General features: G+C 36.3%; 2 protein-coding genes across 2 annotated transcripts; both read right to left on the bottom strand.

Annotated features, from left to right (window-relative positions):
• Positions 2,831-4,104, bottom strand: LOC104767935 (transcription factor VIP1-like). The gene is made up of 4 exons (XM_010491896.2): positions 3,628-4,104; positions 3,407-3,539; positions 3,226-3,310; positions 2,831-3,069 (listed from the first exon to the last, which is right to left on the bottom strand). The coding sequence occupies exons 1-4, from the start codon at positions 4,020-4,022 to the stop codon at positions 2,831-2,833; spliced, it is 852 nt and encodes a 283-aa protein (XP_010490198.1). The 5' UTR covers positions 4,023-4,104.
• Positions 6,469-8,472, bottom strand: LOC104766618 (putative glycerol-3-phosphate transporter 5). The gene is made up of 2 exons (XM_010490532.2): positions 7,344-8,472; positions 6,469-7,270 (listed from the first exon to the last, which is right to left on the bottom strand). Exons 1-2 carry the CDS (start codon positions 8,296-8,298, stop codon positions 6,729-6,731), a joined length of 1,497 nt encoding a protein of 498 aa, XP_010488834.1. The 5' UTR covers positions 8,299-8,472; the 3' UTR covers positions 6,469-6,728.

The following is a 16,101-nucleotide window of genomic DNA, read 5'->3' as shown; positions in this document are numbered from 1 at the left end:
GTTCATGGAGATTTAAAGCGGATGATAAGTAATGTGAGTGGTATTAAGTCTACGACGGATATGGGGTAGTACTTGCGCATGCCAGTTTTTCAGAAGAGGATCAACAAGGAGACCTTTAGGGAGGTGCAAGAACGAGTGTCCTCATGACTAGCAGGTTGGAAAGGGCGAGATCTGAGCATGGCAGGGCGTTTGACTTTGACAAAAGCTGTGCTCGCATCGATAACAGTCCATTCTATGAGTGCTATTGTGCTGCCGAAGTCGACTCTGGACTCGTTGGATAAGATTTCGAGATCTTTATTATGGGGTTCCACTCCAAAGAAGAAGAAGCAACATTTTTTGTCATGGAAACAGATTTGTAAAACTAACCAAGAAGGTGGGTTGGGGATTCGGTCTGCTAGGAGGATGAATAAAACTTTATTAGCCAAATTGGGGTGGCGAATGTTAAATGACTCAGGGAGTTTGTGGGCTGAAGTGTTGCGCACTAAATATAAGGTGAAAGGAGTGCATGATCTCTCTTTGCTTGTGCCTAAGGGAACTTGGTCCTCTACCTGGTGAAGCGTGGGATTGGGCTTACGAGAAGTGGTGATACCGGGCCTGAGTTGGATATTGGGTGATGGCTTGAGAATTCTTTTTTGGCAGGACAAGTGGTTGTTACATGTTTCCCTTTGTGATTGTTTGATAGGACCTTTACCGAATGAAGCTGACTTAGTAACGGTGTCTGAGGTGTGGAGAAATGGGCAAGGTTGGATATTGGATAAGATAGCTTCGTATCTTCCAGATCATGTCAGGTTGCGCCTGTACTCTGTAGTGTTGGAAAATGTTACTGGTGCGAAGGATCGAATTTCGTGGGGTGAGAGTTTGGATGGAAAGTTCACGGTTCGGTCTACATATAGTTTTTTAACTCGAGATGCTACACCTCGACTGGATCTTAGTAAGTTGTTTGATCATGTATGGAAGGTGATTGCTCCGGAAAGAGTGAAGGTTTTTTTTTGGCTCGGCGTGAATCAAGTGGTAATGACGAATGTGGAGAGAAAGAGAAGGCACCTTTATGATGATTGTTTATGTCAGGTATGCAAAGGAGGGGAAGAGACAATTCTCCATGGGTTAAGATATTGTCCTGCTATGTCTGGTGTGTGGAGCCAAATTATCCCGCGACGACGCCAAGATACTTTTTTACACAGTCTTTATTTTAATGGGTGTATGATAATCTCAGGGATAAGGTGATAGTGAGTGAGGTTTCTTGGGCCACACTATTTGTGATGGCCATTTGGTAGGGATGGAAATGGAGATGTGGTAATGATTTTGATACCAATGGTAAGTGCAGGGACAGTGTGAAGTTTATTAAAGACTTGGCCAAGGAAGTGATCCAGGCTCATGTCAAGTCACGACCTCAGGGGCAGGCTGTTGCTCAGGTGGAGAGATTTGTTTCGTGGGTTAAACCGAGGGGGAACTGGTTAAAGCTGAACACTGATGGAGCTTCTCGGGGGAATCCTAGCTTGGCTACGGCAGGAGGGTTTGGTTTGAATATTGGCATATGTTCCGCTCCTTTAGCGAAACTGTGGGGTGTTTATTATGGCCTACATATTGCTTGTGAGTATCGCGCGACTTGTGTGGAGCTGGAGGTGGATTCAGCTGTAGTGGTTGATTTTCTTCAGACAAGGATTGATGATTTGCATCCTTTGTCATTTCTAGTACGACTTTGATATGGTTTTATCTCGAGGGACTGGATAGTCCGTATTTCTCACGTGTATAGGAAGGCTAAAAGTCTTGCTGATAGGTTAGCAAACTATACGTTTTCTTTACCGCTTGGTTACCATTCTTTTACTGTTTGTCCTGACGTTGTTCGTTCAGTGATGTTTGACGATGTTAATGGGTCTTCGATCCCACGTGGTGTTCGTTTGTAATTCTTTAATTTTTCGTAAAACATAGGAGACATTGTCTCCTATTTCATACCAAAAAAAATATTTAAATTTTCCTATCTTATATAAAACAGATAAAATCGAAAATTTGATCACTTATTATGTAAACTTTGAAACATTCTCACCATAGTTCGAGACATGCTAAACCTTAAATCAATATAACATTTGTATATTTATAATAACTAAATTTGTGTTATTTCTAACTCTATACCAAAAGTAATTATAAATCTTATTCCATCATTTTACCAAAATTGTAAGTAGCTAAGTTATATGTCAAACTAGGTCATATGTGATATTAATAATTATATTATGGTTTTATCATTTATATTAAATGAAATTATTAGTGTTTGATATATTACATAAGACTTATCCAAGCAGGAGTGCTTGGCAAATAGAATAGCTCTAATAAAACAACAGCTTTAATTAAGAAAGAAAAAGAGAGAGAGTTTAACACGTCCTCGGTCTCCCATTCATGTTTGTCTTTCAAGAAATAGGAGATGTTTGTCTCACCTATATGTGATATTTCAAGTAGAAAAAACATTATATTACTTAAAATATATTAAGACAACTTTAATAAGTTGTTGACAAAAAGGAAATTAATAAAAATTATTTAAATTATCATAGAGAAATAAAGTTACATATGCTCGCAAGTATGGACCTAAAAAAAACACCCTTTGAAAAACATAACTGGATAAAACAAAACAGAAATAAATATGTCATATTGTTTGAAACTTCATGGTTACAATCAATTTTTCAACAAATCTATATATACTTTATATTGAATTTGGTTTGTGAGCAAGACTATTCAGATAAATTTTTGTACTCTCAAAACATATATTAAAAAAAAAAAAAAAACTATATATAACTTCAATCCTTGATCCCATAGGATTGTCAAAGTCACCCCGACTCCCTTAGTTTTGTCCATAAAAATCAGGGCTGCTTGTCTGTGGTTGGTTGGAATCATTGATGATGAGTTGCTGGAACATGTTTGGGTCATTTTGATACATGTTTAATCCATCAGATTGGCTGTCGTTATGCATCACTTCACCTATTACCATCTTTAGCCGCTGCACTTCTATCATCAATTGTTCGTTCGATGCTAATACTTCCTTCAGCCGTTGTGCTTCCACACTCACTTGTTCGTTCAACGTTGTCGTCCCCTTTAGACTTTCAATATCTGCATGCAATCGAATTATTTTTTTAACACATAACAGCCTTAAATCTTAAAGTTCAAACATTCACTATAGATTGCAGAACAAAGAACTTGCTAAAGTATCAATAAAAATTAATTAGGTGATGGTACCGTCAGGATGGAGTTTTGTCTGTTGCTTCAGCGATTCAAGTCGAATCCTGATTTCCTCCTTTTCATCAACCAACATTTGTTTATCTTTCTGCATTCAACAACAATATAAATTCCTTACATGAACGGATAAATCGTTTAGATAGAATATGGCAAGTTTATATAGTTGGTATGTGATATGTCTCACCTCCAAAAGCTTCTCTTTTTTTTGCATCAACATGATCGCCTTTTCAAGATACTTTATTCTGCATTCCAAGTCAATACGGTACTGTGACTTCCTCTTCTTTGAACTTGCAGCTGCCTCTCTGTTTGCCAAGATTCTGAAAGACCATCCACGTCGATGAATCGTAAATGTATGATAAAAGAAAAAAAAGAGGAAAAAGAAAGATTTAATTAACCAGTACTTACCGTCTGACTTCCTTAGGATCAGGTCTGCCCTCATCTTTACCAAACTCGAGGTCCAAAGTATTCGTGCAGGCTCCATCAAACGAACTGGTAGGAGAAAGAGGCAGCTCCAGGAATTCATTGAAACAACTATCCACCGAAACACTCCTGTAGTGTCTCATAATCGAAGGAGGCGATGTAGGGTTTTCGTTGAGCCTAATGGAGGAGTCTATATCCTCCACATCAGCCGATGACGAAGAACCGCGTAACAACGTTGGAGAAAGGCTCAGCGATCTTAGTGGATGATTACGTAATGACAACGGAGAAAGGCTCAAAGGCGGCAAGGAGGAGTAGAAAGCCGACCGCTGCATCATCCTCGACCGTGGTCCGGAAGGAGTGATATTGTCCCATCCATTCATTGTTAAAGATCGTAGAAGACCAACAAAACAATGAGAGTATCTGCATCATATATATCAGTTATTTTTTATACGTATATATTTTTTCTTTTTGCGTGCGAAAACAACGAGTAGATATGGGAAAAAAATAACAGTTTAAAACTATGATTAAAATTTAAAATTATCGAAGATCATATATTTTCAATCGAGATTGTCATCACTCATCAGTTTATAGAGAAAGAAGAACAAACGTTGACAGTTGAACAAAATGATATGATTGTTGTTTGCTTTGATACTTAGCACGAACCTCCTTTTATATCGATTAAGTGGAGGCTAATGTTTCATAAATTAATCTTATTTTTTGTCAGTAAATTAACTTTTAATTTCTGAAGTCAAAACACATAAATGAACTTTGTGTTTTTAGGTAGTATAATGAAAATTTATTATTGGTCATTATAGTTTTTGGTTGACTCAATCTTAATTAAATTATTTATTTTGGCATGTTATTTATTTTTGCTAGTGAGCGGTTTTGATACATTGCATATTTTCACTAGTGAATAGCTATTTTGGCAAGTTATTTATCTTTGCTATTGACTTAGTTTTAGCACGTTGTTTAACTTTTACTTCTGGACATGGTCTTTAATTTTGCTATTAAGTTATTTTGGCAAGTTGTTTAATTACTTTTGGTAATTGAATACGATATTATTTTAAAGGTTGATAATCTAATTTCTCACTTTGTAAAAGATTAGTCTTATAGATCGTCAACAATATTTTTTTAACTTTAAATACTGTGTTATTTTGGAAAGATTCTTCGTCATTATTAAATTACACTGCTAGGAGAGAGTTAGAGGGGTTTTTTTGTAGAAAACATCCCAAGTTGTCTGCAACTTTACGTTTCGTCTCAAAAAAAAATGTAAATCTATCGTACGAAGTGAAAAATAATATATAATACAAGACCTAGACAAATGTTTTCACTGTCACATACATTATATATAGTTTTAATTCTTAAAAGTAAACTTTAAATATATATAATGTACATACATTAGATATATTTTTCGCTAGAGTATTATTATACAGTAGAACTTCTATAAATTAATATTTTTTAAATTAATATTCACTATAAATTAATAAATTTTTTCGGTTCCGAATTGAACTGGTGGAAAAAATGACACATTTCGATAAAATAATAAGATAATAATTTTTTTAGAAATCTTATGTAAAAATATGGTCCCATCAATATCATAAATTAATAATCAAATAAACTAATATATATATATATATATATAAGAAAATCTAGTGAGATATGACTCTATTGTTGTATGACTATATCTAAAAAAATCTAGTGAAATATAACTCTATTGTTGTTTTCATATTCGTGAATTTGCATTCTTGTTGGAGTTCATCTCTAATCTTTTTCATTGTTATCTTCTCAAATTGCATTAAAAAATTTTGGAGAGTCGTAGATACGATAATTGCTTCTTTAGTAACTGGTTCTAAAGGTATCATAATATCTTATTCACTTTATTATTACCACGAAGGATAGTAGTAGCAATTTATTCTAAACTCTAAACTTCTAACATTTATCATTTTTACCTAAATAATAAAGTAAACAATTGACATTCATCCTATTACGATATCCAAGATTATAAATTTTAAAAATTATTTAAAAATGTAAATGATAAAAAAAATATCTTATTCTGTAAAAGAAAATTTTCAAAATTATGAAAATGAGAAAATCTCTTCATAAATTAATAAAATATTAATTTATCGATAAATTAAAACCTCCATAAATGAAATAAAATTTCATGGTCGCGACTTTATTAATTTATAGAGGTTTTACTGTATAAAGTTTATTAATATTTTACAAATTTGAATAGTAAACAAAATAAGTTATATTAATACTGTTGATTTCGTATAATTTATTTTGTATTTTCTGGGGATAGATGATAAAATTGTAAAAAGTGGCGATATTGATCTAGTGTTTTCTTTATTTACAATTATGTGTCGTAAATTTAAATCTTCACGTTTATATGTTTTTAATTTGTAGAAGAAGAGGAAGACAGCCAATAGATGATAATTAGATAGGGATCCGGAGACAGCCAATAGGAAGGTGAACTTTAAGCCAAATAAAAAGACGAGGACAATGCATAGAAGAAGAATAAGATCAAATGATCTCATGTGAGCTTCAAAACACAAAGTATGTCACATTTATGTTTAGGTATCATCAACCAAATCACATGTCATTGCCTAAAACCCATATACTTTTCAAATTAGAATGTTAATTTATTTTGCATATCTAGTTGCAAATATTGAAGCTAGGAAGAGATATGTGTAGCTGTTGGCAAGAGACCCGAATACCTAAAGGATGAAGAATTGAAAAGCTGATGCATGCAAACGACGACCCATGGCAATGATCATCAGGTCTGCCCTGCTGCCAAATTTAATCTCTTTATATTTTCTTTAATTCGAAAATGCAAACAGCATAAACTATATATGAAGATCATAGCTCAAAATACAACGGCTGTTTACACGCACTAATTATCAGCTCCAGCCAAATTTTCGACTTCTATGTCAGTGCGAAGTATCAAAAATAGTAGAGTTTGCTTCATCTAAACAAAGATGGTAGATAACAACAAAATCAGGTGGGTGTCTAAATTTGTATTGTATGGTTTGACTCTATGTACCTGATACTACCTTTGTATACAATCTGCGGGGATCAATCAAAAATCATCAGCTCTGAGGATCACTCGACGGGATCAATTCTCCAGACCTCATCTCATTGATCTCAGCCTTTGCAAGCCGAACCAAGAACAAACCAGCCAAAAAAATTGAAACGATAAGCATGAAAAAAACACTGTTCCACCCTCTGCTCGATATGAAACCAGCGAGCAGCGGTCCCAGAGCCGCCCCAACCGAACCAGTACCGTCTATAATAGCAGTTACCGTGGCCAACGCCCTACCATTTCCTTTAATTGAGTCTTGTGTTCCAAGATCAGCTGCAACAGCTGTGGTTATGAGTGCATAAGGACCGTTTACTAATAACCCGGATATAAACATCAAGGCGATGTTGATGAACATGGACACACTCCCATAGATTCTGTACATAATAAGGGCAGGAATGGAGAGTGCCAAGAATGTGATTGATGTGACGGCGCGGGCGTTGATTTTATCAGATATAAACCCTGCTGATATTCCACCAAGCACTCCTCCTACGTCAAAGACTGTCGAGAGAATCCCAGCGGTTTTATGCGAAAGATTCACACCCGCAACAGCTGTTTCAAAGCATAAGAGTAAGAAGATGGATGCAAGCCTGAGAGGTATATGGGAAAAGCCATGGATGCATACCTGTGTGCCTTAAGTAGTATGGTAACCAATACAGGAACGTGTAAGCGACGAGTTTAGAGAAAAACAGACAGAAAGCGTAAGGTGCGACACCAGGCAATCTCCAAGCCTCGAGAAACCCGATAGCAAACAAGGATTCATCTACTACAGTTTCAAGAAGCACTGCGTCCTCAGCTTCATGTTTGCTCAAACTTCCCTCAACATTCTCACCTAAACTCATCTCAATCTCCATCTGTTTGCCCGGTTCTTCAAACCCCAAATCATGAGGACTCACAACAAGAAACATAAACACAAACACCCCAGACACAATAACCAGCCCACCAGGCAAAACAAAAGACCACCCCCATCCGAGATCGAGAACCGAGGACGCAATAACCGAGCCAAGAATGTTCCCAACAGATGTATGAGAATTCCACACACCCATAATCAAACCACGTTTCTCTTTCCCACACCAGTTACCAGCAACAGAGACAACACAAGGCCAGCCAATAGACTGAAACAAACCACAAACAATCTGAACACTCAAGTAAAACCCAAGCGTATGAACATTCATCCAATACCCTAATCCAAAAACAAGGGTGAGGATCCCACTACCCATCATTCCAAACACAAGGAAGTATCTCAAATCAATCCTATCCCCTAAATGACCTGCAAAGTACATACCCAAAGCATACGACGAAAGAAACGCCAAATCAAGCTCACCAAGTCTCTTAGTCCCTTCGGTTCCGTTAAACGGAGCCCATCCATTATCAATCGAGGATGAATTAGATCCAACTGGAGGTGGTCCGAGGACGCTCTTGACGATGCTGGGAGGTTTACGGGAAGCGTGAAACGAAGCATAGGCGATGAATGTAATGATGAGAACCAAGATTTGATGGAAAGTGAAGGTTTTGTGAGGCGTGTTTAGGTTAGGGAATAGAGAAAACGCCGGAGCTAATCCGACGATTCTCGATTGCATTCTTGCCCTCAAACTGTGAGTTGAATCATTTGCAGAAAAAAAAAAAAAAAAGGATGGATCTTTAGATCAGAAAAGCTTGAACCTTTGCGGATGTTTTACTTTTCTCCTCCCGGTTGGTGGTCAGCCTTGTTTTTTTTTGGTCGGCGGTCAACTTCTGTTTGTTTTTTGGGTATTTTAGTTAGTTCCCGGACAAAAAAAATTAAAGCTGGTCTGAACCGGAGTTTTTGTCTTATTAAGTCCTCAATCAATCTCAAACCATATAGAGAGTCATCATCTTCCTATTGGAGAAATCTAAATCTTTACAAATTAATAACGTCGAGATCGAAATATTTATTATTTTTTTTTCCACAAAACAAAGTTCCGAAATATTTATTAATTTATATAATATTAATTTATCTATAAATACATAAGTACTGTATTAATTTATAAATAGATTTTTTTACTTCTATATTTTTCTAAAAGAAAATTATTTAAAATAAGTTCTTTTTTTTTGTTATGAAAAATATTATTTTTAAACTAATTACAAATTTTTTTAAAAGACAATTATCATCTCTAGAAATAAGATCATTTTTTTTTGGATATAGTAAAAAATTTTAAAATCAACTCTAACAAGAATTAATGCAAATTCAAAAAAAACATAGAATATTAATATCATATTTTTAACAAATTTTCTTAAATATAGTATATATATTGATATATATATATATATGAAATTATTTTATAGTATTTTTGAAAATTCCCATACCCCTTTTTCTATAGGTGATTAGGAAAAATGTGTGATCTCGTTAGGAAAAGTGTGATGTTATATCCTGTGAAGCTTGTATTACCAAATTGGCAATTTGTAACTAAATGTTTTATCTTCATTCATCAAAATCCGTAACATTATTCAAGCCAAACATAATCCAACAATAGGTAAACGAATTGCTTTAAACTAGCATTACGAAGACGACTTAGTTCTTTGACAAGAAAAAAAAAAGACGACTTAATACCTACCTCCACAATTCATTTCAAATCAACCATATGTATCATAAAATTTTAGCTTCAATAACCTGTACAAACCCGATCAAGCACTTTAAAAAATGATGAACCGGTATGTGACACCATGTTTCAGGGACATGCAGAGAAGTTTAAAATAATTCATTTGATCACTTATGTCACAAGAGTGCATTTATCTTTTCGGTCAAAGGTTCTGAGAGAACTCCATAATTAAGCGTGCTTATGCTGGAGTGTCTCAGGATGGTTAACCTTCTGAGAAGTGATTGTCGTAACTGTGCGAGTAAGGACAAAACACAGGGAAAGATCATTTGATGATTTGTAGGAACGATAACAAGTCTTTAAAACCTCCCGGACATAGCAAATCGACCGTCGAATATAGATGGGCTCACGGGCCTAGTGAGAGGACGTGAGGCCAATTAAGAAAGGTGGGCCCATGGACTGAGAGTGAACATGAGGTCCACTAAGAGGTGGCGGTCGGGGTGTTACACGGTGGTTAAAGGGTTTTCACCAAACCATTAAGCCTAACAAGTCTTGGAGTTGCTCTAGAACACTATCAATGCTGAGTCAAATATTAAAACCTATTTTCCAAGTTTAACATCCGTGAACCAAATATTGGAAATTTGATTTGGATGTCGACCGACACGAGGAAGGGTATCGCACAACACCATTAGCTCACTGGGTGTTCGGTTCGATTTCAGGATTCTCAGTTCGAGCTGGTTCGTTTTGGAATTGTATTTAAGGTGTGAAATCAATGTTTTTAAGTTTAGTGAACCTATTGTCGCCTCCTTTTTGTGGAAAAGAGAGAAAATAATTCCCAAAAGTTCCTGAAGGTTTTTCCTGAACCTTTTGTTCTTGTTCTTGTGAGTTATGTCCTTGTGGTTGGAGGTCTAAGGCTGAGTACATGGGAGAAGCTTGTGGTGGTGTGCTTCTCGTCATTGTTGGTCAGAATCTTCCTATTCTTGGTAGTGCATATTGTTAGAGGTGTTGGAGCCTGTGTTTAAAAAGGCAACGCCTAGGCGTGACTAGGCGTGAGGCGAGGTAAGGCTAAGGGGTCATCGCCTCTAGTAGATGAGGCCAGGCTATAACCCAAAGGCGCTCACTCTTTGATGCCTTGACGTGAAGCTCGCTCTGGGATGCCTTGCACCTATTTAAAAAAAGGTAATGATAGTTAAAAGTTGATATTTACTTGCCTTTTATTGTTTCGAAAAATATGTGGATGTGATTTGATTGCTAAAAAGTGAAAACCCTAAAAAAAATCGCGCATATAAACTCCCCACGTCTCCAACCACTTCTCACGACTCTCAAATCTCCATTCTATAAAAATTCGTGCATATAAACCCTACTCTTTCTTTTTACTCTTCTTTCTTCATCAACTCCTCATCATGTCTCATTCTACTAAGCAACTTGATCCAACAAGGAAATATACCACTCAAGTTGCTAATAAACATGGAAGTTTTATATGTATCTTCTGTAAGAAATTCACAAATGGTGTAGTTCAGCATATAAAACAACATATTGTTGAGGGGTATAGGATTGTTACTGCCTGCAATCTAGTTTCAGATAGTGTTAAGGAAGAAGTGAAAACTTTCATTCTTAATAAGGCTGAAGTTGAAGCCCCTACTCAAATGATGCCACCACAAGCCACTTTATACGATGTGGAAGATGAAGATGAAGATGAAGGTCAGCCTAGTCAGCCACCTTCCAAGAAACGTAAGGGTCCAATGGATAGGTATGTTCGTCCAACTCCTCATGATATCTTGAAAGGAAGAAAAGACGGAAAATAAGTTTTTGGAAAATCTGATAAGAAGCTTAGGGACAAAATATGTGCTGCTATTGCAAAGTGTTTCTATGATGCAGGGATTTCGTTTAATGCAGTTACCTTTGATATTTTTAGAGAAGCACTTGAATTAGTTGGTCAATATGGTTTTGGCTTTATACCACCAACTATGTATGAGTTGTGGCTTCCTTTCCTGTAGAAGAAAGTAAAAGAAACAGAAAAATTGATGGTGGAGCACAAAACAGAATGGGCAACTTAAGGTTGTTCAATCATGTCTGACAGATGGCATGATTCTAATGTCGAGAAGGACGTTATTAACTTTCTTAACAACAACAAAACAATGAAATTTATGTCATAATGTCATAATTACATCTCTATTCTTAAGTAACAATCTTATTTTTTGGTTACCTTGGTCTCATACTCTTGAGCTACTCGCCACAAATGTAGTACCTTCAACTTCATCATCAAAGTTTTCTTCAATATCACCTGTAATTAGGAAATTTAAATCAACAAAGAAAGGGAAGTTAACTATGAAAAAAATAATATGGATTCTTACCTTCTAACTCAGCATAACCACATAACCAGTTTCGAGTGCATAGCAAGGCTTGAACATTTCTTGGAAGGAGACGGTTCCTGTAAGGATTCAATATCGGACCTCCCATGCTAAACAATGACTCTGCTACTACTGTGGTAATTGGAATACTAAGCACATCAGAAGCTAGAGAAGCCAAATCACCATAGCGTTGCCCACTACCTTTCCAATAGCTCAAAACCTCCATGTTAGTGAAATACTTCAAATCTAGCCTTGGATCATTCAAATAATTTTCTAAATTTGTTTTTGTGTTATCAGAACCAGATTTTATGCTCCTCTCAAGCTCTAAGATATCCTGTATAAAAGAGTCATGAAGATGTGTAAAGATGTGTCATGAAGATATAGGATATAGAAACTAAATGGAGAAAAATACTTACCAAATTTAGATCATCTTCTAGTGTCGATTTATTAAGAATATCAAGTGGATTTTGTGTTGATGAGAAAGTGGTAGAAGTCCAAGCCTTTTCCCTATGTTCTTTATAAAGATTCTTCAAATTCTGCACAACAACTTCAACCTTTTCTTCAGAAGTACTCGGATCCACTTTATGAAAAGCTGATCGAAGAATTTGCACTTTTAACATTGGATCTAAAACAGCTCCCATAGCTAGAATGATACTATATTTATTCCAATACTTATCAAACTTCAACTGCATCCTCCTAGCCATCTCTTCTACTCTAAAATCACTATAATATGCATAGTTCTTCAAAAGACGCTCAATTTTCCACACTTGCAAAAAATACACATTAACTGTAGGGTATTTGATACCTGAGAAATAAGTAGTGATGGTACTAAATGGCTTCAAGAAGTCACAAACTATCTCTCCACGATCCCATTCCTCCTCAGAAGGCAATAATTTGTAGTTTCTATCCCATTCTTTCAAACTAGCAAATGCCTTACGGAACTTTAAAGCTCTAGCAAACATATCATATGTGGAGTTCCATCGTGTACTGACATCTAGAGATAATCCAGCACCACTTCTTATCCCTACACTCTCAACACATGCTGCAAATGCTTCTCTCCTAGAATCAGATGCTTTGACAAACCTGACAATCTCTCTAATATTTTCCAGCAGATGAGTAGCTACATCTAAACCATCTTGACAATAAGATTCAACACATTAGCACAACATCTGACATGAAAAAAGTTCCCTTCAGACAACAATCCATTACCACTAATCATCTGAAGACGATGCTTAAGGATATTCTGCATATTATCATTATTATTGGCATTATCCAAAGTCAAAGAGAATATCTTCTTCTCTAAACCCCACTCCTTCAAACAACCAAGAATTTTATTAGCTAATGCTTCACCTGTATGAGGAGGTTTCATGTCACAGAATGATAGAATCTTTTTGTTTAACCTCCAATCATCATCAACATAATGAGCAGTCAAACAAATATACCCTGTAAAAGTGCTACGAGCTGTCCACAAATCTGTTGTACAACAAACTCTTCTTTTAAATTCTGCAAAAACTTTTTTTAACTTTTCTTTTTCCAATTCATACATCCTAAACACATCATTCCCAGAAGTTTGTCTACATATAGGCTGACAATTCAGATTCAAGTACCTATCTCTAGCTCTCACTTTCTCATATTCAACATACCAGAAAAGCAATTCATGATATACAATAATTTCACTAACCATATCACGATCTACTTTGTGATTATAGAAACTTTCTTCACTCAGCTCTGGAGGTCTCTTTGGACAAATACGCTTTAAGGACGATGTTCCTTGACTAGTATCTATGATTAGCTTCTCATTACAATGCATGCAACGACCTCGGGGTTTTCCATCTGGTTCTATTCTTCTTACCGGTATAAACTCTTTCCAAACATAAGACTTCAATCATTTATTAGAGTCGGCTGTGTTTCACTTGCTCCTTCAGCTTCAGCCTCGGCATTCATTTCCATTCTGCGCATTTAATCCCACCATTGTTTCTAGTAACTGAGAATCCATCTTGAATCAAATATGTCCTAAAATTATATCAAAAACATGTAAGCATATCAAATATGTCACAAAACCAGATCAATATGCTATAAAACCAAATCACGGGTTAATGAAAGATACATAATTGAAACTATACATTGAAACCAGTCACGGGTTAATGGTTTTACCACAACATCCCTAAATTTTGATTTGGTTTGATAAAAATCGTTTTGATAAAATCGTTTACATAGTGAAAGACTTATCCTAAGACTAAAATAAATAAAAAAGCCTATATCCTAGATGAAACGAGAAGCAACTCACACCAAAACCACTTTCTCGATTTTAGAAAGAGAGAAGAATTAAAAAGCTAAAAACATAATTTTTAATTATGGGTTATAATTTGAATTGAGGAAAAAACTTAATCTGAAAATTCAAGTAAGAATGGTAATCTGATAAGTAAGAAGTTGATTTCTTCTAGAGGTGTCGAGAATTGTGGCTTTGTGCCTCAACAAAATAAGAGCCAAGAACAGCGGCGTCGATGAAAGAACAACCGACGAGAACGAGAGATTGAGATTGTGTTTAACCTGAACTAAATTTAATGTTTTTATATTCTGGAATTAAAAAATGAAAACGTCGTCGTTTAGTACATTGGAGTTCAGAAAAAGACCAACCCGATTGCCCGATGGGTACCCAAAGTTTTATTAGGGTAAACCCAAATAAGACCCTATCAATACGGGTATCCGTCCGACTTAAACTTATTTCTTTTTTTTTAAAAAAACAGGTTATTTTTAAAACGGATTTCGGGTATCCGATGGGTTATTACCCACTTTTAACATCCACAGTAGGTGAGATTAGTATATTAAGATTGTGTGCTATCTAACAGGAGCCTTTGGGTTTGGAGGCAGGTGATCAATCGAATTTGTTGAGCAGAGTGCGGTTAGCACAGGAGGGGGAAGAGAGACTGGTAAACGCCTCTAAGGATGTTGATTCTGAGTATCATGTCTGCCAATGGGACAATCTTTGTACATCGTTGGATTTGTGTGCCCAAGGATGAGGAGTTGAGTTGAGAGATTCTGAGGGAGGCTCATGCGAGAATGTTTTTATATTCAACCAAGAGCAACGAAGATGTACCGTGACCTTAAACGGTATTATCACTGAGTCGGAATGAAAAGGGATGTAGACGACTAGGTTGCGAGGTGCAATACTTGCCAGTTGATGAAGGCCGAGCATCAGGTTCCGGGTGGTTTACTACAAAGTTTACCCATTCCAGATTTTAAGTGAGATATGATCACAATGGATTTTGTGGTAGGATTGTTAGTGTCTCGGACGTTTGATGCAATTTGGGTCATTGTGAACCGGTTGACTAAGTTTGCACATTTTCTGGCCATCAAGAAAACCGATGGAGCGGCGGCTTTGGCTAAGAAGGATGTGAAGGAGATAGTCAGATTATATGGTGTGTCTGCGAGTATCGTGTCTGATAGAGATTCCAAGTTTACTCCTGTGTGTTGGAGGGCGTTTCAGGCAGAGATGGGCACGAAGGTGCATATGAGTACAACCTATCATCCTCAGACGGACGAGCAGTTGGGGAGGACATTCCAAACTTTAGAGGATTTGTTGAGTATGTGCGTGCTGGATTTGGGTGGCCATTGGGCGGATCACTTGAGCTTTGTAGAGTTTGCTTACAACAACAGTTACCAGATGAGTATTGGGATGGCTCCTTATGAGGCATTGTATGGGAGGATATGTCGTACACTGTTATGCTGGACTCAGGTGGAGGATAGGAGCATATATGGTGTGAATTTTGTTCAGGATACCTCAGAGAAGATTCAGTTTCTAAAACTGAACATGAGGGAGGCTAAGGATCGGTAGAGGAGGAAGGATCTTGAGTTTCAGGTTGGTGATAGAGTGTACCCCCTGTTTTAAAAATCGCTAGGCACTAGCCGAGTGGTCGGGGTGGGCCTAGCGACTAACGAAAAAATCGGAGATTAAACGGAGATTAATCGGGGCGTAGTTTTTGGGTTTTTTAATAGTTTACTTATATATATTAGTTATTTGTATAGAAATTGAATAAAGTTGGAATGGTGTAGTGGTTCAAGCAGTTTTTGATTCACTAAAGTCACAAGTTGGACTGGTGTAGTGCTTTTTTAACTTGATTATAATAAAGGGTATAAACGTCATTTTCTTATCGTCTTCTTCCTTCTCTTTCTACAACCCTAGATGACGACCGGTTTTTTTTCTTCATTTGGTTCACTTTTTTATTTTACTTTAAATTTGAAACCAAAATTAATAGATATACTCCAAACATTCGATTTCGTAAGTTTTAAAAAATTAAATAGTTATTTTTTTTGAAGTTTTCGATTGTTCTTCCGATTACAACATAATCTCGGTGGCCTGGGACGATTTTTAAAATAGTGTACCACAAGATGGCCATGTTTGGGGATCCAAACAGGTCATTGACAGAGACTAAGTTGAGTCCAAGGTTCATGGATTCGTTCAGAGTGGTTGAGCGGG

Source organism: Camelina sativa, chromosome 19 (genome assembly GCF_000633955.1).
Source record: "Camelina sativa cultivar DH55 chromosome 19, Cs, whole genome shotgun sequence".
Taxonomy (NCBI): domain Eukaryota; kingdom Viridiplantae; phylum Streptophyta; class Magnoliopsida; order Brassicales; family Brassicaceae; genus Camelina; species Camelina sativa.
This window is presented reverse-complemented; position numbering and strand designations above follow the sequence as displayed.